Source organism: Apteryx rowi, unplaced genomic scaffold (genome assembly GCF_003343035.1).
Source record: "Apteryx rowi isolate R43461 unplaced genomic scaffold, aptRow1 scaffold_254, whole genome shotgun sequence".
Lineage (NCBI taxonomy): Eukaryota > Metazoa > Chordata > Aves > Apterygiformes > Apterygidae > Apteryx > Apteryx rowi.
The window spans coordinates 1,015,400-1,039,990 of record NW_020448908.1 but is presented as its reverse complement, the minus strand read 5'-3'; the positions used below and the strand labels follow the sequence as shown (position 1 = coordinate 1,039,990).

At 45.5% G+C, this 24,591-nt stretch overlaps 2 protein-coding genes across 4 annotated transcripts in view; both read right to left on the bottom strand.

Moving 5' to 3' along the window:
- The window catches only part of ARHGEF18 (Rho/Rac guanine nucleotide exchange factor 18), a 55,977-nt gene extending 52,069 nt beyond the window's left edge, over positions 1-3,908 (bottom strand). Inside the window, exon 1 of one of the 3 annotated variants that reach the window (XM_026067121.1) lies at positions 3,870-3,908. In XM_026067121.1, coding sequence (XP_025922906.1) covers positions 3,870-3,897 — 28 coding nt within the window. In that variant the 5' untranslated portion in view covers positions 3,898-3,908. Of the gene's footprint in view, positions 1-1,362; positions 1,745-3,869 lie in introns of those variants that run through there. The other 2 variants (XM_026067120.1, XM_026067119.1) reach the window with 2 other exon arrangements.
- Positions 3,909-4,560: 652 nt separating this feature from the next.
- Positions 4,561-24,591, bottom strand: part of INSR (insulin receptor) — a 61,520-nt gene continuing 41,489 nt past the window's right edge. The window contains exons 7-21 of the mRNA XM_026067108.1: positions 24,400-24,526; positions 23,532-23,782; positions 22,964-23,131; positions 22,007-22,208; positions 17,589-17,860; positions 17,233-17,375; positions 16,162-16,321; positions 15,726-15,825; positions 15,392-15,459; positions 14,942-15,171; positions 14,483-14,593; positions 14,229-14,388; positions 13,473-13,602; positions 13,101-13,235; positions 4,561-11,371 (exon numbers count right to left, since the gene is read on the bottom strand). Coding sequence (XP_025922893.1) covers positions 11,017-11,371; positions 13,101-13,235; positions 13,473-13,602; positions 14,229-14,388; positions 14,483-14,593; positions 14,942-15,171; positions 15,392-15,459; positions 15,726-15,825; positions 16,162-16,321; positions 17,233-17,375; positions 17,589-17,860; positions 22,007-22,208; positions 22,964-23,131; positions 23,532-23,782; positions 24,400-24,526 — 2,612 coding nt within the window. The 3' untranslated portion in view covers positions 4,561-11,016. The remainder of the gene's footprint in view (positions 11,372-13,100; positions 13,236-13,472; positions 13,603-14,228; positions 14,389-14,482; positions 14,594-14,941; positions 15,172-15,391; positions 15,460-15,725; positions 15,826-16,161; positions 16,322-17,232; positions 17,376-17,588; positions 17,861-22,006; positions 22,209-22,963; positions 23,132-23,531; positions 23,783-24,399; positions 24,527-24,591) is intronic.

Genomic DNA, 24,591 nt, shown 5'->3' with positions numbered 1-24,591 from the left:
AAATTCCTGGTCTCCAGTGTTCCCACCTGTGTGACGGGTCAGTGACTTCCTGCGGCAGGGCCTGGGGATTAGCGGCCCCCAGAGCACTGAGCAGCCCCTGAACACTGATCCAGGCTTGCAGATGGAAACAGAAAGCAAGCTGTTAACACGCCATAACCTTCCCCTCGCTGCCAAAACCTCCTTGCTCCATTCGTGGTTATCAGAGGTCAGCCCGACAAACGGCCGCTTTTAAGTCAGTGCTGCAATGGTGCTGGCCCCCTTCACCTGCGAAACACGGGGGAAGAGTTAACACTGTGGGCTTGACGCTTACACTGTTGTTTGGCATCGTTTTCACGTACCAAAGCAGAGCCTCTGCAAGGGAAGGTGAGAGACYCCGTCCCTCTGCAACACCAGCAGCATCTTGCAGCTCTTCGCAAGTCCTCGTCCCCTGGCAAGGACCTTTTTCCAAGTGCTTCTCAGCTCCTCCATGCTATCAGGTACGTGGAGGCTGTCTCCAAACTGCCCAAGACCAAATCCCCCACCCTGAGTTCTCTGAACCTATTGCTTCCATCTGGCACCAGCCCCTCAGCCCAGACCGGCTCCAAACATAGCCCTCAGCCCCTTGATTAGGCTGAAGAAGCTGAGCTTTACCCCGTCCGCTCGTGGGCTTGCAGGCGAGACTGAACCTCTGCTCAGCTTCTGCCCTTGGCCCTGCTGAGCAAAGCACAGCAGTTGGGAACGGTCCCAGGCATCCCCACGGCAGAGCCCACCTTGGGCTGCTGTCACGCGCAGGTGGGTGGCAACGAGCATCGCCCTCACCCAGCCACAAACCCCAGGCTGTTGCCTGCCCAGCACAGCCCTCACCACATCTCCTCTGCTTGGATCTCCACCCCGAGAGCCGGCACCCAGCACCCAGCCCAGGAGCAGATGCTTTGGAAGAGGATCTGGGGGACTCAGCTGTGGGGCTCAGCCAGGCCCCCCTCTCCTGCCAAGCCAAACACCGTGGCTCCCAGCCAGGGGTGGTCCAAGGGCCCCTTCCTTTGGCAGGAGGCATCTTCACATGCCTTCAGCTGTGGCACAGCAACCAGCAGGAGCCAGGACCAGCACCCGTCAGGTGCTCAGACACCTCAGTCCTGCCCCGAAGGGAGCCACGGTTAAAGCCCAGCCTCCTCTCCTTCCCTTCGCTTGCAGCAGGTCTCCTCGTAGCCCGAGGCTCCATGGCCCAAGTTTTGCCTTCAAGCGTGTGTGTGGAGGGGGAAGGCTGAGCAAAGCCCAACACTTGGCCTTTTTGCTTCAAGGCTAGTTGCTTCCTCACGAGGCCTTGAGGAAGACGAGCGACAACCCCAGGAACGTGGGACGGAGCTCATATTGAGCACGACTTACCCCAAGGACAGGAGGCATCTCCCCGGCAAGCCTTCCAAGCACACTTACGCCTGACAGTCTCGCTTCTTCTCCAGATGCTGGAACGAAGTGAGGAGCAGAGACTCATTGGGGAAGCGGCAGCCGTGCAGCCGGTTTGCTCATGGGGACCTCTGGCTCAATCGTCTCACCACTTCCCCTTTCCGAGGGCACAAACAAACCCGCCTCTCCCATGCTGCAGTTCCTTCGACGGAGGGATCGGCGCTCCCCCTACGCTCGCTCCCTCTCTCGCAGGGGTTGCGGCTCTGGGGGGTCCAACAGAGCTGCCTCAGGGCTGCACAGCCCAAAATGCCCGCGCGGGAGCCTGGAGAGCAGCTGAACCAGCGATGGACGCGAGGCCAGCGATTGCCACAAACTGCTTCCTGTTCCGTTCAAAGAAAAACCACTTTGTGTGTGCGCCACAAAAGCCTTCCACACACCAGGGCTCCTTGCACCAACCCTCGCTGGCTTCATGCCGGAGGCAGCGAGGCCTGTTAACATTTCCTTGGGCTTCAGGAGCTGCCGATGCTCAGCGTGGATTGACAAGGAGCAACGTGAGGAACTGCACAGAAGACAGCAACGGAGACCTCGAAGCTCAGGTCTCAGTCTCGCACGGGACATGGGATGATGCAACAGAAAAGCACGGAAACGACTATCTCGTCTAAATACATCCGTGCAGCTAAGAGACCGATCAACAGGCACTTCAGCTCCCAAAGCAAGCAGGGAAGAGGGATGAGGCTGCGACCCCCCTGCCCTTCCCGCTGTCCGGCAGGCAGAGCCCAGGACGCTGCTGCGCTCCGGCTTCTAGGCGCAGGCATCCACTGCTTCCCAACAGCCCGTGGGCTGATGTGTGCACGTACCTCATCTCCCTGCCCCGAGCACACGCCAGCCCCAGCCGAGCCTTAATCGGAACAAGATCCGCTCACACTCCAATTACCCGGAGACCGCAGCTTTGGCAGCGCTTAGAATAGCAATTACCCAGTGCTCCAGGAAACCACAAGAGCGAAGAGAAATTAAACCTTAATTCCTCTGAAGTCCACAAGAGCTCGATAAGGATCAGAGCTCAGGGCTCTGCCTAAACCAGGCAGCTGCCCTAGCTGAAGGAATGGGGGAATCGTCCCCAGTTCAGACAAGGAGGAGACCTTCTCCTTCTGCCCGGTGGCTGAAGTGGTTCGGGGACGGCGATGCTGAGCTGTGCAGGCAGCGTAGATCAGCAACAAGGGCTAACAGCCCAAGGGCTGGACAAGCCTCAGCTGCCTCTCGCCAGCATCCCTGACCCGAGACCTTAGCAGGAAACAAACCTCCCGTGACAGCAAGTTCAAGTTTTGTGGCTTTGCGAAATTCTGCATTTTAGGAACCCCAGAGAACAAGCCTGTGCCAGCAGATGCAATTCCAAAACATTTTAAAGTATGTTTGTTTTTCATTGCTCTCTTATGGTAACAGAAATCCAGATGGGCCCAGAAAGTGCTGAAGATCTGCTGAGCCGCTTTGTGCGGCTGCCCAAAACACAAGCGCGGGTGGCACACGGAGAGCACAGCTGGCTGCAATTGCCTCTTACATTTATTATTTTCGGAGGCACTAGATGGCATCAGCACAGCACATTTTCTATCAACAAGCAACATGCTCCCCCCTTCCCCTTCCAGGCCATCACGGCCCTGGCTGGAGCTGGAGCAGTCCTTGCTGGATCAAGCAGGGATGGGGCAAGGAGGCCACGGGGCAAGGGTTCATCTCTAGCTCCTCAGGAAAAGGAGCACTTTTTGCAGAAAAAGAAAGTTGCATCAATCACATTCATAACAATTTATTGCTCAAGTGTCAAGAAGATGTTCTTGGGTCCTCCTGCACCTTGGGCCTGGGAGAGGTTGGTGGCAGCAGCCGCTGTCCCCGAAGCTCATCCTGTGCCCAGGTGCAGCCAGCTTTCCCGGGGAGAGGGACCCAGCCGCAGAGCAGCCCCCAGCTCATGGTCACGGCAGAGGAACCGGACCCGTTGGTGACTGCAGAGCATCTCCAGCGCCTTCAGGCTGGCGGGGAAAGGTCCTCACGCAAGCGGAGGCCTGGTGAAGAGCCCGAGTTGCGGCGTGGGCCGAGTTAGCCCACAGAGCAGGGCCTGTGGCCGGCCACCGGGACCAGGGAAGGAAACACAAAGCTACAGCCATTAATTCCACCAACCGCATTGCCCTAAAAATCACGCCCTGCTGGTGCCCACCACGGAGAGCCGGTGTCGGCCGCAGCTCCAGGGGCTCGTGGCTGCAGACCCTGCCAAGAAGGAACGATACGAAACGGAGCGGTTTTGCTCAAGAGGAGCAAAGCACGGTATTGCGTCTGAATGGCAAAATACATCTAGATGAAAAATAGCGACAGTAAGTCCCCAAGCTTGTTGTTGCAGCTGATCAGGAAGGAAATCTCACCTCTCAAAAAACCAAACCAAAAACAAACAAAAACCCTCCAAGAACACACCACCCCAAGATTAAAGTTAGAAGAACGAATGGTTTTACCTCTTGAGAGCTGCCCGACACAGAACATTAGGTGAGCTGGTTCCCAGTGCAAATCCGGTTACAGCTGCTCAGACTCAGGGATGAAGCAGGTCTCCTGGACAGGTTTTTTTTTTTATTTTAATTTTTTTTAACCACCTGTGTAGAAATTTGTCCTGCTAAAAGTGAGGAAAACCTGAGTCGGTGCACATGGAAATAAAAGACTGACATTACAGAAAGGCAGCTCTAGACACTCCAGGCAGAAGGAATCCCTTCGCCAATGTTTACCCAACRGCTTCATGCTACCAAAAACCGTACCAGCAGGCCACGGCCCTGGACAGATCACACAAGCCGTTTCGCAGAGTTCAACAGGCTTCAAACCACAAGCCTAAAACTGGCAGATCTGCATTTTTTATTATTTTTTTTTCTTTCTTAACACCATTCATTTTGTAACTGAAAGTATTGCTTATTCCAAGATATGAATTTAATGTTTTCTCTGTGGTAAAGCAGCATTCAGGGCTGCGCAGACAGCAGACAAAATGAACAGAGTTATTCTTGGATAATTTATTCAGAATTTTAATATAAACAGTTAATTGTTCAATATTCTGACGCACAGCAAGATTTTTTTCTTAATATTCAAAGATATTTTCTGTACATGTCACTGCTTGGCTCATATATGAAAACATTGAAAAAGTTTTTTTTTTTTCTTTTCTCCTTTTTTTTTTTTTAAACATGGCACATTTAATCCTTTATTTCAAATCAAGAGGTATCTGCAATACTATTTGTATTCTGGAACCTTTTATATGCAGAGAAAAAGGCAGAAGCAGCAAGATTAAACAGAAAACAAGACAAAAAAAAAAATTGAAGACTTCACAGAACATCACTTAACATGTAACTGAAACTGTCTTTAGTTTATTTAAGGTGCAAGCAGAACATTTGCTTTTGGCTGTGTTCGATAAAACCCACGTCCAGTGCCCACATCCATGCAGTTCCTCAAACACAAACCACTGTTTCGATACTTGAAGAAAGTGATCATTGCCCAAACTAAAGCAAAAAGGTAAAGCTTTTCTTTCTAAATAACATTCTAACTTTTCAAATTTAAAAGTGGCATTTCAAAAAAACCCCAAAAAACAAACAAAAAACCCCCAACCCCTGCATCAGCCAGTTTTCATGGGACTTCGTTAGGGGATAAGTAGGCAGAAACTAAGATGGCTGAAGCGTTACCAGCTGCTGCTGGGCAAATTCAGGTTTAACAGAAGAGCCGGGGTACAAGTCCAGCTAAGGTTCTCGTATTTCTCAGGTAATCCTGTCCCGGGCTCAAGCCGTGTTTTCTGTCAATAGTACTAAAAACTCGAGTCTTAGTAATACAAAGCCAGAGCCATAGTGGGGACACTGGGATTCAGCTAAGTGAGCGCATATCTGCCCCCATTTAAGCTCCGCTGATGGCTCCTTTGGCAGAGTTATTCCAGGTACCCCCGTCCGGGCCAGCCCGGGCTCCCACAGCCGCTTTCCGGACTAAGCGAGAGGAACTATGTACTCGGAACAAAATGACTACCATAACCATTATTTCTTGCTGATTCAAATATGCTGGCAAAAAAAAATAACAACACTGTAGGAGTTAATACTAACTTTATTATACGATATTTAAAAAGTCATTTCTCTACCTGTCCCCTTATAGCTTGCATTGTGCTGCAGTTGATTTGCTGAAACTGCAAGAATAAGTGCTTACTTTTGAAAAGGACAAGCAATTTAATTTTAAAAAGAAATACACATTTAATGACAGCAGATTTAATAAAAATGGTAGCTTTATGATTGCTTTTGAATAGTCCGATTCCTCCAAAAGTCAATTTTAACTACTGGCTTCACTCTTGTGATATTTGTAACAAGGCAAGCCAAAACAGAACAGGTCGAAGCATGTTAATGCTCTTACACCAACATTCACATACAGTATCCAAAGCAGAGTTAACACAGAGCCAAGCAGAAGGTAATAAAAAGGCCAAATTTAATTAAGTTCATACAAATATTAACTAATCTTATTTTGAATTTTATGCATTTCTGAAGTTACTATTTCTTGATTCCAATCCATTCAACAGCTCCTTTCCCTGGAAAACACACACAGGAAACTCTGAGGGGCATCAGCTGCTCTGCGGAGGKGATCGAGCTCCTGACACGCCAAGCCCACCTGGTCTGCAAGTCTTCACACGAGAAGTCAGGTGAGGCAGCTTCGAGGGAGGCTAGGACATAGCGAGAGGATCAGAGGGTTTTCTGCAGTTTCTCCTTCACTCTGCTATTACTCCACAGTCTCTGAACCAATCTCACATGGATCACGGGAGCACCTAGCACAGCCTTTAGACTAAGGTTTTATGGCACAAAGATACTGGTTTATTTTCTGACTTGTAAAACAAGGTTCCAGTCTTGATATCAGGAATCACTGCTAGCAGTGAGGGGCCCGGAGTACCTCAGGGTCCGTCTTCCTATCACAGTGACATTAAGAGGGAACTTGATTGCCTCCCTCCCTCCCCTAAACAGGGAAGCTCAAGGATAACTGACAGTACCCTACTTGCTCCTGTCTTTTCCTATTTGCCTTCATCATATATTTAGGTCAATAACACAATAAGCAACTTTGAGATTTTTCCAAAGAGATACCAACATTATATGCAACATACTAAAATTAAGCAAAGTGTCCCATTACTATAATACAAATTTAGGAGGAAAGAGATATACTACCCATAAATTAAGAGTACCCTTTAGCAACCTAAGAGCAGCCTCTTCATACCAACACAGCTGCTTTATTATCAACRTAAAATAGCGCTGTTGCAGCTTGGTCTATTTCCTATCATATTTCTGACCCTGTGCTGGCACAGAGTTTATGTTGATTAGCTCTTCTATTTTACAACACAACAGAGTATTTACAAGCAGCCAAGAACGACATGTTTTTAACCTAACAGACAAGCTTTGCAATGCTGCACTGTACTGCAAGAGAAGTACCAGATCTGCAAGAGGCATTCAGGAAGTGGCAATTGAATTTAATGTGCAAATGTTTCTCAGAAACATCTCCAGTCTCACGCTTCAAATATTTGCTCAATGGAAACACAGCAGAGCTTAGAAAGCTGCTTCTTGTGCTTCCTTCTTTTCTAGCTTTAGAGATAGCGAAGTTCTGGCTACTTGGTGGTGCCCCTTGCTGTCCCTGAACCACACACAGGAGGCGATGACTCCTCCTTAACTCATTTAAGGCTCTGCCCTGTGATGCGAGTGGGAACTTCTCAGCTGCCCTTCTGCAAAGGGCAGGATCAAGCCCCAGAGCAAATGCAAGTGCAAGAAAAGAGTGAGCTTCCCAGCTGCTGGTCAGAGCTGCCCTCCTCCAGCCGCTTCACCTGGTTTCCTGCACTACCATGTGGCTCCTCCTTATCACTTAATAGCGTGTGCTCGTGCTTCCGCTACAGCTGTGGTAGTCTCACCCCGATAGGGATCTCACCCAGCTGAAGAGCAGCAGCTCCCCGGATGAAGGCACAGCCACCTGTTGCATAACACACCTTCCTGGAAATGAATTCTGAGTAACACCTTGTACAGAGAAGGTTTCACCTAACAAATGCAATCTCAGCTTACACACAACCCCTGTTGTCTCTGAACAGGTATCAGCGAGATCCAAGCGAGGGACTTCCGCATCCCTAGGGTAAAGATCTTCCGACAATAGAGACCAAAGTGTCAACTGGGGGCTGAAAGTAAAGGATTTCCCAGAAGTGAGAGCTGGGCTTTACAGAAGATTGTCATTTACTCTTCCTAATTCTATAGCTAGGTAAGTGTAATCTTTAACAGCCATGAGTGGCAACCACTAGTGTTACTTTTTGTTCTTAAAGGGACTAGCTGTGGGGAAAAATGATATTCTTACCACTAGTACCATACGTCTTTCCTTATCCTTGGCACAATAWAGAAARGTGACCGGAGAAATCTTTATGCACRGTATTGGGTATAAACAACTGCTCAGTTTGGTGCAGAGTGAAGATGACAATATGAGCCACGTGAATGGACTGCCTGTCCACAAAGCAAAACACATATTCCCTTGTTCAGTGATCCGAGTGTTGCAAATCATGTGAGCTCAGAGGGCCAACCAATATCAATGAAATTTAAAAGCCTGACCCAATACAAGGTTCCAATGTTTATGTAATAGCTCTTCTATTCCTACAGTTATGATCGCTGCAATTTAAAATCTTACCAAAACAACGATATGTGGGAAAGGTTTATTTTAGAAGGTCACACCCTACTGGCATTGCTCCAGATTACCTGTGCACAGTGAGAAAGGCATGTGACCGAGATACCCAAATTCAGCCGGAACAACAAGGGCTAGTCACAGTCCCTGGTCCACATTGGCAAATACAGCTCCAGAAGGAAGCTGTCYATTCCTTTTAGATCATTAATTTGCAAAGGCCAAACATTTAAATGACTTTTTTTTTTTTAATTAATCACAACAGAACTAAGAGGATGATATCAGATCCAAATTGGCTATTGTGCATGTGGAACTGTAARTAGGTTCCTTTGGTCACTACTGCTCAGATTAGTGATAAACAGTGACTAGCTGTTCTCTTACCCCTTCCCTTCAGTGAATGGTCCCTAGTATTGGTATCAGCTGATATTGATTTTCCCTGATCCACAATAGGTCCAGACCAGAATATTTAAACAAGTTTAGAGGTGCACAGTATTAAAAATATCCTTAAGAAACATTGAGGTAGACTGCACCAGAACAGGACGAAAATACCATATCCACCTGCCAAGTTTTTACCAATACAAATTTACATGTTCTGTGTGTTTAAGAAAACAAATTGTTTGGTTTTTGTTTTACAGTGTTTTATATATTAAAATAAATAAAAAATTTCTAGTAAGAAAAACTTCTCTTCCTTAGAAAAGTGTGAGAATATGTCTTCTTTCCTGCAGTGTAGCATAGAGCTGCTAAACAGTTACTACTTTGTAAAGCAGAAGAAATGTAAACRAGGCCTTTAGAAATTGAAGGTTCTTACCCCATGTCTATACTGTCTATTTTCCATCTAACTTTGTGAGAAGTCTTTTTGTACCTTCCACCTTGGTTCAAACAGACCAGATTCAACAAGCACAAAGGGCTGACAATTCCTCGTGGTGCACAGAGTCCATAATCCTCCACAGATGTTGTCCTAACGGGTTTAGCTACGGTTTGGCTTGAGTGGAGCGGGATCCGAGAGGTGCTTCCCTACAAACTCCAACCCTGTTTCATTCAGTTACAGTGAGAAAGAAGCGGCATTGCCTGGGCTGGAATAAAAAGCCACACGTCAGTTTTGTGCAGCATCCCCACTCTTACCAAGTCAGAAAAACCTCATTTTCTCCCAGCAGAGAGAACAAGTAGGCATGTTCTTTTTCACTGGACTTCTCCAAGAGGAAAAGCGGAGAATTGAGCAGTCTCTCTCCCCTTTTAAAACCACCTCCTGTATTACAATGGCCTGCAACATCTATAATGTTCATTTCTTGCTTTAGCACTTCTCCCTGCCAGCACACCCCCTCATCACTGTGAGACACATTTAGTTTCACAATTATTTTCTAACATCTTGTGCTAATCAGCTCTGTCTTTTATGCAAACAGCAGCAAAACAAAGCACAGTCCAAAAGACAAAAGTTAACATCCTGAAGAGCTGAAAGCAGTAGCTAACGCATGTGCCCTGGGAAACGCGCAGGGCACAGCGCAGGTATCTCAGGAAAACATCAAAGGCCTGCAGGCAGCACTAGGCCAGACGCCTGAGCAGCAGCAGACAGGCAGCGGGTAGCTAACCACAGTCACGTTCAGCTTCTGCTTCATGTACAGAGCCAAGAACCTCGTGCTCTCCCCCCTTTAGATTGGCTTAGTGTCTCTTTTCGTTAGAGTCCTTGCTCTTCCCCGTGCCGGTTTCTTCTGTGGCACAACACGCACAGAAAGCGAAGCAAGGGGAGTGGGGGCAAAGAAGTAGCAGGACTCAGGACAGGGATATCCCGGTGTCCTTCAGCCCCCAACAACCAAGTTAAGTCCCAACTACTTTATCTCAGGGCTTCAACTGGAGCCAGCTGACTGCATTATATAAATCATGAAACTGTATTATAAAGCCTTGTCAAGTATAAACTTAACATGTGCTTCATAGCTCCTAAAAGGGTAATCAGCTAAAATTAGTTCATTCTGAAATCTTTGGACCACTTTAAGACCAAACAATCCCCCAAATTCTACCCTCCCGGAAAGGATCATAAACAGTCAATAATTTATATGAAGTTTAAATTTAAACTAAAGACATTTTAAATATGTTACAACAAACAATATATATACTCAATGCTGTAAGAACAGAAAACTCGGTATCTCAGGTCAGGGGACTCCTACTTCGTTTGGTCTTGAAAGTACCCATAAATCTCAGATTTCTGCTCCTTTGGCTCCCAGCACATTTTCCTCATTTGTTAATGAGAGAAAACCTACTCCCAAGAGTCCTTAGTACAAAAATAATCTGTTTAGGATTCAGTCACTCCAGGGAAATGGGGAAAAGATAAGTACACACTTCTGAGAAGAGGAAAGCTTCTGTGAGAACATACAAAACTTATGTACAAAAAGAAGTGTATATTTTGATATACATATACACCCCACATATATATACTGCACACACACGCGCACACACACACACGCACGCACCCCTGGGATTTAACCCATTTAAAAAGTATGAAAGCAGCAGCTATTGGTCAATCTGAGGATATGGCGCGTCTCATCGATGGGTGTTCAATCCTTCAGCTGTAGTGAAAAGTATGCCTGAAAGCCTGGAATTCTACTGAAAATGCTTTTGTCCTGCAGAAGTTTTGTTCCGCACCGTTACACTGTAGCTCAGATACCAGCAAATTTCACTTCTTTTGTTGGCAAACATGGATGCTCCTCCTTTAGTTTAACTGAAAAGGTCACTTCCTGTTTTGAAACCATGGTTACAGAAGGGACAGCAGCCATGGAAACCTTTTCCATTTATGTTCACAGATAAGTCCACTGACAACCAGTCAACTTGGCAAAAAAAAAAAGTATTAATCATAAGATGATTAAAAATCTGAAGAGTTTGTAGATGTGTGTCATACACTGTGGCAGCAATAAGAAGAGTCCTGAGATTTGTGAAGGGGAAAAAAGCAGACGCAACCCTTGGGCCAAACAGGAAGCGTTAGGAAGGACTTGACCTGGGCATGGAGAGAATCCGCCCATTTTTCTTGCCACCGTTCATGTGAGTGTAAGGTATGTGCTCTTCATAGTTCCCCTTGAGGGCCATGGAGGGTCCGTTGTCCCGCCCCAGGACTTTGTCCCTCTGCGAGTACGAGGAGGGATCGAGGGGAATGCTCTCCATGTTCTCAAAGTCCATCTCGTACTCCTCCGTTTCCAGAGGTTTGTTCTCCTCACTGTAAAAGAACGAGACCTCATGGAAGCTGGGGTGCAAGTCCTCCTTCAGCATCTCGATGATCTCGATGAAGGTGGGGCGCATTTTAGGGTTGTACTGCCAGCACATCTGCATCAGGCTGTGCCTGCATCAAGACAAACAAGCGTCAGGGACAGAAGAAACAATTCCACATAGGCAGGGCTGGCACAGATCAACACTTGTGTCCGTGTCAGACCACCCACAACAGGGCTACTCCTCTGGTCCTCGATCCCCCTGTCCCTACTGGAGTTGTGTTTGTGCTTCCTCCAGTCTCCATTTTTGCCTGTAGATCCTTAACGCTCCTTTTTCGCTATTTCTGTCTAAATCAACAATTCTTTCCAATTCCTTCAATTGTTCTTAACTCAGCTTCCAAAGGAAACAGAGCTGTACTTCACATACTCTGCGTGCAGGCACACACATGCTTACATCCAGGTCACAATTTTTTAATTCATTGACTAATTTTGCCTCAACCTGAAAGATAACTAAATTCCCAAAACCTCAAGGAAAACAGGAGGTTGTGCAGAGGACAGAAGTCCTGTAAACATCCCACCTACGAGAAAGACTGCAGCAAGAGGTCATATGTTATCAGACACCATGAAGAAAGAACTTACAAGTGTCCTAAGTMCAAATACACTTTCAAACTGGAGTTTGTAATTAGCCACCAGAGAAAAGTCCCCAGGAGAGCAGGCTTTTATCATAAGGATACTCACAAAACATGTTTATTTTTTGACTGTGGAGCTGGACATGCTGTTTTGGCTAGAACTGGGCTGGGGTAAGAGGTTACTGAAACCAGCTAGTTACTGTCAGCGTTCCCCTTCCCAGCCAGGGCTCCTTCCCCTCATCTCTGCGTCCTGCTTCACTTGTGGCTCCTTAGGCCCCTTCTGTCAAAATGACCTAGTTCAGGTTAAACACTTAGTAACAGGATTTTTTAATTACTCTGACAGAAACAGCTTAGGGAGCACCTGGGTATGCAGCTGCRCTGGCAGATTGGGGGATGCAATAACCCTCAGACAGCGAGCGTCACGAGCAGCTGTGGACAGTAACCCTTAACCCCGGCACAGGAGAACATCTGGCTTCGGTTTCTAATCCTCTGCAAGGTGTTTTTCACTGTGTCTCCGCACAGTGCCCCCTTTTTCCTCTCRGCTTGCAGGCAGCCTAGCCTTGGTCTCTTAAGTGGAGCAATGAGTCTGCCACAGAAATGAAAAGGCCGCAGACATGATAAACAGCTGCTGCCTCAGCCAAGCGCTCTCCTACCTTTACCTTCTCATTAGCCATAAATTGGATTTCTGAAAATTAGCAGTTAAACACTGTAATTCTCAAGGCAATGCAATACCAAACTATTAACGTAGTACAGAGAGATGATTTATGCAAAACCTCAGCAGACCTTGGATTAGCAAGCTGCTTTCCAGCCTCTACAGCCACGTGGATGCAGACTGTGGCCAGGCCCTGCCACGTTACATATGTAAACCGCCATTCAGCAGCATGCAGAAGGGCAAAAGCATTTTGCTTGGGGCAACTGATGCAGTGCTTATTTGTAGTTTAAGCTTTTCCTGTGCTTTATACTTCATTCTCTTGAGTCTGTACTCCTGATATAAGGTCCAGGCTGGTTTCATTTCTCCGTTCTAGGGAAATAGGCTGGCTTGGGACTCCAGCTTTAATTCCTGGCTCTCTGAGGATGTGTTGGTTGCATTTCTAGGGCAGGTGGCTCACTACATTCTGCTTTGTTCTTCCACCAGCAGAGAAGGGGCTAAGAGGTGCCACATGTGGGGCCACCTCTGTTGACCACACTGTAGCGAAAGTGCAGCTTGTTCATTRCCACCTGCTTTGCTACTTACAGCCTCTCTGGGCAGTTGTCCGGCTGATCCAGGTATCCTCCATCCATTACAAACTTTAGCACCTGTTCGTTGGAGAGTCCCTGGTACGGCTGCTCTGCTAAACTGCTTATTTCCCAAAGGACAACACCAAATGACCTAAGAAAAAAGACAAGATTGGTAAGAATATAATATCCTGGAGATCTTTAAGTGACATTCTTAATTCGGAGAACATATTTTAAAAGAACAACTATATTTTTAGGCTTAGTTTTAAGAACAATGCTTTGTTTTGTTTGTATTCTGAAGAAGTCAGCGACTCACACAATTTAAATCAAGCGTGTTAAAGTAGCGAGCTCTCCTGCTAGAATTCAGCCTGGAAGGCAGAGCACAACTTACCACACATCTGAATAAGCAGTGAAAACACCATCCTTTAGTGATTCAGGTGCCATCCACCGCACCGGCAGYAGTCCTTTGCCTCCTTTTCGGTAATAATCTGTCTCATAGATATCTCTGGTCATGCCAAAGTCTGAGAAAAGCAATTGGGATGTATTAGATGTCTCTGCGCTGAGCTCGGCTGGTTAACTGATGGTTACTGAGAGGAAGCGYGCTGCTAAACACGCACGATCAAAACCATCCCAGCCGGCAGGGGTGGGCACTGGGTGGAGGATGCCTCCCTGCACCTTCCACCGGCAGATTCCCTGAACCGCTTCACCACCTCTGCGGCGCCAGTGGGGCAGCTGCCCACCTCCGAGCTTTTCCTACGACTTTCACTGTGCAGCACCTCTAGATGAACATTTCTTTCCTCTGACATCAGGCTACTGCTATATACCCGATAAGCCTCCAGCATCCCAACCTTTCAGTCGTTTGTCCCCTTGTGATTAGCATCCAAAACATTTTCCTCTTCCTTGCATTTTTTTTTCCTTTTCTGAACTATTATAGGGCCATGATAGAGACTCCAGAGATGCAACTTTTAGTGACAGCTTCTAGTCTAAACATATTCATTCCCTTTAAGTAAAACAGAGCTCTTTGCTGCATTTCCAAAGGGAGCCAGTGGAAATCATGTGCATTTACAGCATTGGTCTTGAATTTCATAGAGTCGCCTTTTCAACAGATATGACCCACAGAATTATCTTCTGACCATACACTACATACCTCCAATTTTTACAGTGAAGTCTTCTGCAACCATACAGTTACGAGCTGCAAGATCTCTGTGGACAAATTTTTTGGCATTCAGATAGGCCATACCATCAGCAATCTCTGCAGCCATCTGGATCATTTCTCTCAGCGTTGGTGGGGGACGACCAGGGTTATTCTACAAGAGAGGAAAAAAAAGGGRAAAAAAAAAGTATTAGAAACCAAATCAAGTTAGTCTGCTACACAACACAGTCCCTCTCTCCTCTCTTTACCTCAGCATCAGGTCTCAAAGAGCGAAGGTAGCTTTTCAAATCTCCATGTGCCATTAACTCCATGACCACTAGAGTAGGTTGCCCCTTGGAGACCACCCCGAGGAGGCGAACCTGGAAAACAAACGAGAATTTCCTTTGGGGTTGTGTCCAAACACACTGGGCAGAGCCCAGCTATGAAAACAGAGCGTTACTACAGAGCCAAGCCTGCCCTGAAGAGCACCACAGAACCCTCTCACACAGAGAGGTTTGGAAAGAGCAAAAGTGAAATGATGCAGGCAGATGCACATGTTTTATAGAAACATAAGACATGGAAAGATCCCAGCTCTTCTTGATCAGTTGTCTCTTCAGAAGGGCTACTTTTGTAACCTGAATATCAAGCTTTGAAAGCATTAAAGAAGCATTAGTTACGTGGTGGGACTTTCACTTGCTAACCATGTAAAGGCACACAGTGCTGCTTACCACATGATGGCAGCTGAACCCTTTCATCACAGAAGCTTCGTTTAGGAATTCAATGCGCTCTCGGAGGCTGGCTGATTCATTAACAGTTTTTACAGCTACTCGAGTCTCTGGCTCTCCCTTTACTATGTCCTTGGCAATCCCTTCATACACCATGCCGAAAGAGCCCTGTCCCAGCTCTCGGAGGAGAGTGATCTTGTCTCGTGGAACCTCCCACTCGTCCGGGACATAAACTGTTAAACAGAGGGAGATACTTCTGAATGGAGAGAGCATCGTTTGAGAGAGATTTCTGTAGCAGGCTTCTGTAGCACTGCCACAGGATACTGGGGATATAAACGTCTCCAAAAAATGGCTAGAAAAATCCATAAAGGAAAAAGCCAACCCCATACTGCAGCACTGTCTGAATGACTAAAGGAGAAAGGCAGCACAGCAGACAGCACTCATTGCTCTCACCATCACTGGCGCTGAGGTATTCGGGGTTAGAGGATGCATAGAGTGGCCCAGTTGGTCCTTCAGTTTGTCTGGAAGAGATAGAGAAGCTTTTCAGTGCATTTGCAGCCTTTGACACTTTTGGACTTAAGACAGTCTCACTAATTCCCAAAGCATACAGCAAATACAAAGTGACCTAGTGTCCAAAAGCACAAAATATTTCCTAAACTAATGTTCAAATCATTATCTAAATAGAAAATAAAGACAATACTGCACAGAATTACTTCCAACAAGTAAACAAAACCTTTGGATACAAGTTTTATTTGTTCTGGTGAAAACCACACAAGATTGCACCCACCTCTTTTTCACAAGCACGTAAGCAGCTCCAATAATTCCAGCAATTATTATCGCAAAAATGATCGGGACAATTATAACAGCAATATTAGGCTGAGCATTCACTAAGAGAGAAAGAGAGAGTCAGAGGTATTATACAGGCCTCAAAATGCAAGTCTTTTCCTGAATAAAATCTGCCCCTTGAATAAATAGAAACGAACGTGAAGCTAGAGGTTGCTTCAGATACAAAACGCAGAGCTGCTCAGAATGAGAACTCAAACTGCAGTTCAACAAGTGAAAGAAACCGATACACTTGTAAGTATTTTCAGTTTCTTGAAAGTACATGTATTGATAAACATCTTATGACCCTCTACAGTTGCAATCTTCCAACAGCAATCTGGGTTTCTATCAGCAATTAAATGTTGGGGAAGAAAAAAAAAATAAAAAAAATCCAAACTCACAATAATCAGCCACATAGAAGTAGGTAGGTTCTGTCCATGAGCCATTTCCAGCCAGTGAGGTAGCTCGTATACGGACACTGTAGTTGCCAGGCTGCAGTCCACGCAGTTTACAGCCCTGTTCACTGGCAAAATGCTTACGGGAAACGCAGTAGTGGGCTTCCTGCAAGCAGAGGGAAGAGGAAGCTGCATTACGCTGCCTCTGCAACAATCCAGAGGCCTATAACGGCTAATAGGATTTCCTCCTCACCTCCCCGACTGGCAAATGCACACAAATATTGCTTTCGCATGCTCAGGTCTATTCCAATASAGTGGTTTGTCCTGGATTTGCATTTTACAGTTTAAGTAGTTCAGATTACACAGAACGTATGCCATTTGCTGTACTATACCTCAGCCCTGAAACCCGACCTCGGCTGGCAAGCCCTCCTGCCCACACGGCACTGCCATTCTGCACAGGCAGCAGGGCTGCCCTCTTGCCGCTCAACGCTTCCTTAGTATCTTTAAGGGACTGAAATTTAGATCTATAATTTCCGTCCTTCTGTGAAATAAAACTCCTAGGCAAGTCTAGGCAGAAAGTTAGCAAATTAGATATTCCTATTTGTCTAAGAGGCACTGAAGAGACAAATTTTTAGGTCTCGATGTCACCACAGAGGCTTCCAGAGGATACAAGCTCACTAGCAAATTTTTGTATCACATTGGTTCATGCAAAAGGAAACTGAAAGGACAGAACACCTTATGCACTCAGACTAACACAGCCTGGACAGTTCTGGGTTCCCATGGAYTACTGCAGCAAGCGCTGTCTTGAAGTGCATCTGCTCTCCCAAAACCAGTACAGAGCCATGCTCAGTGCTAATCCTAAAGTGACAAAACACGTAGCCACATCCCAGCGGTGATATAGGAGGTAGGATGCCAAAAGTGACACAAGAACCCAGAGAGAGAAATGCAGAAGGGTCTCTACAAATCCAACTTCCAGCCTCCCCAGGATCACCCCTAACAGAGCCTCCCCTGAAGGGAGCGAAGCACAGAGCTGCTCCTCCAAACGTGCCAAGTTAAGGAACAAGCAGAAGTTCTCACCTCTGTCTCCCCAAGACGTCCATAATTCACTTCATACAGCACAATAAGACCATTTGGTTCCTTCGGTTCCTGCCACTTCAAATGCACGGTATTTTTTTCCACCAGTTCATGGGTTACTAGACCAACGATGTCATCGGCCTTAGCTGGAACCACGGTCATGATTAATAACAGTGTTTATTTCACGTCTTTTACAGAAAGCAAAACTGCCAGTACTTTATACATCATCCTTTTGTATCCGGGAATAATGAAAGCGCCAGCTCTACATGGCGTTTTGCTACTGCAGCTGGCTCCCACAGGAAAAACACCCTTCTGACCATATCCCATCAACCCAAAGAAAAGCTTGGGAAGATAATTACCTTCTGGCATGGTCCTGGCACTGACATAAGCTGCAACACTGCATCGGGATTCCTGAGCATCATGGTTACAAGCATGGAGCTCAATGCGATACCCTGTAAAATGCCGCAGGCCGGAGATAACCAAGGACTCCTTAGACTTAACTTTTTCAAAAGGTTTCTGTTCATCTGTGTTCTCAGACGCTGCTACAGAAGCGTTCGGAGAGGACGGGATGGTGGGTATCACCACAGTGGCATTTGCCATGGAGCCAAGGTCTCTTCGTTTTCTTGATGGCCTGTCAAATATTACATGTTAAAGTGTTATTTATCATCTTCAATGTAAGCACATTTATCTGAAAAGAAAGAGAAACTGAAGAGCTCAGAGTACAACTGAAAACTCAAATTCAAGCCTCATATTTACAAGGCAACAACAACCAAGAAATTCAGGAGATATATACATATATATATATACACACACACACACACATATATATATATATATATATATATATAAAATTTAAAAACAACAAATCTGTCTCACCCCCTGCAATGGGCATGGCTTTAAGTTCCTGTGTCCTTGAGACACCTTCCCTGCACAAGCACATACATCAGAAAAATATGAAAGCATAAGACCAGTTTCACAGCTCACTGGAATGAATTCACCACTCGGATTCAGATTTAGGATTCAATCTATTTAGATACTTTAAACCTTTTCATGAGAGACCAAATATTTTTAAGTCCTTTCCAACAGACAATTAAAATGGGCAGATTCGCATTATATATATTTATTGTGCTGTTTGTTAACCAAAGATTGCCTCTCAAATTATTGCACATTAGTCTGGAAATCAGTTTCTGCAGTTGTGAAAATAAAACTGACAGTGTGATCTTGTCAACTCCCCTGTCTGCAAGGGAACACTACAAGCCAGCTTTAAGTCAGATTATGTTAAATAAACAAACAAAAATCAGTCCAACAGAATTAAGAACCATTCAAAAAACTTAGTTTACTTGGAGAAAAAAAAMCCCAACAACTACCAAACCAAAACTCCTTGTTCTAATATCAAGACAGTGACGCTTTACTTCCTGCAAGACACTCACAAACAGGAATCCCAGGTTGGGAACTAAGCAACTGGGGGAAATTGGTAATAGTATTCAGCTACACAAAAAGGAATTAATGCCATTTGAAAAGTGGATCATGTATTTTAAGAGGATGATGATCTTTTTTTGTGCRTGCATGTGCGTGCAGCTATTAAAGGGTACAAAGAGTGACCTGAACTGAACCCACACTTGAAGCATCTCCAGTCTCTAAAAACGTAACAAGCTGTTGAAGCAAATCTTCACTGCTGAACTGAACTTTCCACTGCCACCCTCTGATTACCAAGCAAATGACTGGCCAACTGGAACTACAGCAGGTGCCTGCATGGATCAGGTCTTTGTCTGCAATCCCCAGTTCCATTTTCTGATGTTATTTTTCCTCAAACTACAAATGCAGCCAGTCGGAAAGCAGATTTTAAGATTTCCTCAAACTAAACATCACCTTGCATACAGCAACGTAAGCAYGTTTGTCCACCTAAGGAAAAAATGGGATGCCAAATGGCAGGTTCAGCAGAGCACATTCCAGGTTTTAGTTTTCTCTTCCCGCAATTACTAATTAACTCCAGAGACATCGTTTTTAAGTTGCTGTTATCTTGACTTGTGCATTGTTCTGAAGAGAGTCCCCCAACAGTGGGACAGAGTTCAAAGATCCAGGTCTGGGTCATGCCACCTCCCTCCTTTAGAAGGGATCTTTACGGTCAACCAGAATCTTGTTTGTACTTAAAAGCAAAGCTACACCCCACTGTTTACAAAGTGTGGATTCAGCTGTTCCTCGTGTTTGAGAGAGTTGTTTTTCACAAGTAAAACAATAACTAGGCCACTGATGCAACACAACAACAACTTCTTCCTTCTTGAGTAACAGAAAGCAAGAAAAACTTCTGAAGCTGTGAACCCAGACCTTCACGTATTTATTATCCTAGATTTGCAACGATTTTCTTGCTAAGCCCTCTGCATTTTCAGCCATCTGACGTCTTTCCACAGTTGTTCCAGTGCAACTTTCATCATGACTCATGGCCATTTCAGTAGCTCCAGTGAGCTGCCATGTGAAATACTCAGGTTTAGATTCCTTTTCCTCCTACTACCGGAGATTATCGGCATGTGTGAGGGCTCTCAGAAGAGCAGCCATTTAGTTCCCCTCTGCCTCTCAGGACTTATTACTTTTGAACACTTTCCATACTTTTCACAGAATCAGAGTTGCTGAGGTTGGAAGTGACCTCTGGAGATCATCTAATCCAACCGCTCTGCTCAAAGCGGGGTCAACCAGAGCAGGTTGCTCAGGGCTGGGTCCACTGGGTTTGGGTATCTCCAAGGACGGAGACTCCACAGCACCTCTGGGCATCCTGTTCCAGTGTTCGATTACCCTTTTGTTCCAATCTGTGAAAAACTCTTTCCCGTATAGAGTGAATAACACAGTAAAGAAGAAACAAAGCATCAGCTTCTGACGGCCACTTTGTTAGCTACAAAGGGATGTTACAAAGCACATGGCATAAAGACACCCACTAGCTGCGACTGGGAAGGTGGGTACGGCAAGAAGCATTTAGGAACTTCTCGCTTGCCTTGCCAATGCCAAAACAAGTTAACCCACAAGACTTGCAACTCTCAGAATATCTAATTAACTGTGCACAAGGCAAAGGAACAGCTCTGGGATTTCCACAGGGGTTCTGAGAAAGTCAGGTAAGATCAGACCTGGACTGCGGCGGAGCATGGCAGACCTGCGGTAGAGCCTAGGACCAAAAGGATACTGCACAGGGATCAGATAGCTGGGAACGGGACAGGAGGAGAAAAATGGTACACAGAAAACAAGGAGACAAGACATAGGTGGTGCAACTTCTCAGCTGCTCTACTGTCTTCTCCAGCCCTGCCATTTCCCCCTCTGCTAGTCTCATCTCCAAGATTCCTCCCAGGGACTGCCAGAAGGCTTCTTTTCCCGCCCCCTCCAGGAGGAAGCCACAACAGTGCCCTGAGAGAGGCTGACAAACTATCAGAAGCAATATAAAACAGAACCTGAAGTCAAACACGCTTCGTGTTCAGCTGCCAGGCTCTAGATAGGGGGTCCTATGAGCTGGCAAAAGGCATAATCATCTAATTACTTTGCCACAGCCTGAAACCTGTCAGAAAAGACAAGCAGGCTGCATGTCAGCAGGACAGTATCTCTGCTGCTCGCTCATCATACCAGCAAAAGGGAGCTGTATTGAAATGATTAATCTATCTAGGGGAAGTGGAACTTCGTCCTTCGCAGGCTGACAAGGTGGCGCATCCTGGTGATTGGTTTCTTCCTAAAATACATACCCCAGAAACTGGCCTGAGAAGCATCCTGAGCTGGCTGCACAATAAGATTGAGAGAGAAAAAGAAATCAAAAAAAGGAAAAAAAAAAAAATCAGATCATCAGAATTGTCTGCCTATATCAAGAGGAGTTTGGCTTCTGAACAGGGCTTGCTTTTTCYTCTGGTTTTGAGCATGCTGTGTCCTGGGCATCATTTTGCACACTGAAACTTGTTCTGATCAGCACTAACAACAAGGAAATAGCACAGGAGTGACTCTGCACAAACTTCCATGTGACAGCAGCAGGCATCAATCAGGCTCACAGAGAAGAGATACTGCCTAGTAATGCACTCTTAATAAGAAAAAGAGTTCACTGCAGTAACTTGGCTTTTGTCAAGCAGCTGCAAACAAAGGTTTAGCCAAACGCAGTAAGCTGAGAACAAATTTAGAGCACAAAATACATGACAGTGACAAGGGTAAATCATTACAAACTCTAACCTGATTCCCAGCGATTCCTCTGTAAGTTGGATATGAAGTGTGAAGATATTCAACACCACTTAATGTGACACTGTGTGTGCCATTCAAAACAGGACATTTACCACCCACAGCAGTTGCATTCCTCATGGTATTGGAGGTATTTCCCAGACTAAGTGCAAGGAAGACCGCAAATACCGCACTAAAGGACAAGGCTGTGGCATGGTAAACTTCCCTTTTTCTTTTCTTTTCAACTCGATAAAAAGCTAGACCACAAAATTCTAATACAGAAAAAAAAGGCTATTTCTGGCATCGCACAAGTTTAAATGAGCTGCAGGTTTTTTAGCCATTTGTTGAGGATTCTCACTTTATTCTCAAGCTGAGGAGAATTCAGAGACAGGAAACACAGCAGGATCTTCCAAATCTGTAATAACATCACTCGTAGGTGCTCAGCTTTCACTGGTCTCAGATGCACCTAATCAGCTGGACTACACAGTCCCATGGAAGCCCAGAGACTGGCAGTATGGCCCTGTCCAGCCCAGTACTTTTGTTTAATAATTAATTACATTTCCCTACCCCACACCACTTGGACAATAATTTTGGCTATTTGTACCTGGGGACAAAAACCTCATTGTGAAGATAGTTCTCAAACGTCTTGCGGAAGGCAGACTCTTCCAGCTCCTTTTGTATTTGAGAGTCTGTTTTAGGACAGGAACAGCATTCTCCGCTGACATCCTCATTTTCACTTTGATTGTATTTCTGAGGGTCTTCGGATTCAAAAGGAGGAGACCACGTCCTTGAGGGCAGTTTTAATCCTATGGACAAAACCATTTAATATTATTCTGAAGCTCGACATGGCAGAAGCAGACGTTTGATCCTACCATGGGAAAACAGCTAATAGGCAAGATCCCAAACTAGTGTATGCTAGAGTCATAGCACATTTGGGCATCCTGAACTCTTGCATCCAAGCTCAAGCAGTTTTCCCCTTTTTATGACTGGCCTTTGATTCAAATCTATGCTAGCTTTGAAAAAAAAGCTCAGATGTTGCTGTAGCCAAACAGAATTCCAGCCCAGTTCATCTCAGTGCAGAAAACAGAGCAGCAAATGAGGTTCTGGGAGTCCTCAGTGAAACTCCTAATCCTGAAAGCTTTCCAAAAACAAAGGCACAGGATGACTTCAAAAGTTAACCTGGCCACAGATCTCAAGAAACACTAACATTTTATCTTACTATCTCCATARTTGTTTTTATACTTGTTACTCATGTTTAAAAGGAACAAGTGCAGATGGGAGATCCCCAAAGGATAAAATAGCTGATTACTTTGTGTAAAAAATGTTTTTTGGAGAGCTTTCTGTACATGACCTGGCAGAAGTGACTAATGTACAATATAACTGAACAGTGGGAGAACACAGCTGCATCACAGCCTGTTTCTTGAACAATAGTCTTGAAAACAGCAAAATTGGGCATTTAAATTACCTCAAAGATGTGTGAAAGAAATCTCCACGGACAATGCCAAGATAGCCTCACCACCCGGAAAGCTTGAAAGCCAGGCACAGAGCAGCACACACTCACCCTTTAAGCAGTAATCCAGTTCATAAAGCTCGCTATCTTCCGCCTGCTGCTGCCAGAACACCAGGTAGTGCGTGATGTTCCCATTGGGCTCGGAGGGGGGCTTCCATTTCAGAATGATTTGGGATGAAGAATTAGAAACAGATATCGGATCTAATGGGACTGAAGGAACTGTGGGGGGGGAAAGAAAGAGATATGGGTCACTTCCACTGCTCTGTGAGGCCTGGACAGAACATGAGACAAGCACAGGGAAGTTTCCTTTTCCACAGGAAGAAAGTGTTCTCCAGGGTAGGCACAGTGACACTCAATAAACCTGCAGGAGGTTGCACCAGTGTGCACGTGAGCTCTCCTCTTACATACACGCAAACATGGTGAAAGAAGTGCTTATTAGTACCCTCGCCCCATTCAGGGAGATACATTCTTCCATTTGCTTTGGAATATCTGCCTACGAAATAAAGCAGCAACGTCAGTGGAAAGTGCCACGGCCATGGAGCTATCATGACTACCAGTCAAAAGATGACTTTGGTCTATTTTGCTGTTTGCAAAGCAACATTAATTTAATGATACTGACCAGTAGCGTTGGTCTGGACGTAGATAATTTCACTCTTTGCACCATATGTCCTTCGTTCATCTGAGAAGGTGACCAGGGTTTTAACAAACACAGCGTACTGCGTCCATGGCTTCAAGCCCCTCAGAAGCCAGCCTGGCTGGGCCTGGGCTTTGGGCTCATTTGACCGTGGAGGAGGGTCAACATCCACAACTGTCCAGCTGTTTGACCCACAAGCATCTTGGCCATCAAACTCAGTCACATTTTGGTAGGGACTTAAAAGGAAAAAAAAAAGTCTCAAATTAACAAAATCCTGATTTCAGGCTTTTAGGAACATTACAGGGATTCTGGAAATGAGGCATAGCAAGTTTTGCAACCCAGTCTCCTCACACTACCACCGATCAGGAGCTGTTCCACAAACAATCCAGACAACTAAATCCAGGCTCATTATTTTCAGCTTGAAAAAACTGAATTGATGAAAATCAGTTTGGTAACCTTGATTTTTAAAGAATGGTTCCCATCTAAAAGGGAATAAATATCTCATCATCCCGTGGAGACAATGGGGAGATGATAAATACACCCCCGCAGTTAGGGCATGTATGGATGTGCAGAACAGTTGGAACAACTAATGTTGGATTGCTCTTAAATGAGGAATATTGACTGTGTAAAGCTCAGTTAAGTCAGGGATCTTAATTAGCACTTACATAAACAGGTAGCACTGGAAACTAAGTGAAAGAGCCAGAAAATCACAGAGACTAAATAGCTATGTCCACRACAGGTTTAATATGTACTCTTTAATGCCAGCTGTCATTTGTGGAAGCCCAGCATGGCTGCTATTTTGCACCCCAACTGCGGCTCACTGGAGGTACCCTCTTCTTAAGCTTCCACTTACGCTTCTTTGTAAAAAAGCATAAATCCCAGGAGATCACGGAAATCAGGCGGCCAGTATGGCTCCCACTTCAACAGGATCTTGTCATGAGATGTTCTAATAGAAGAAAATTTCAGCAATTCATTTTCACCTATAACAAAAGAGAAATGACAATGATTTTGTTGATGTTGAAAGTAATGTTTTCTATTTGTAATT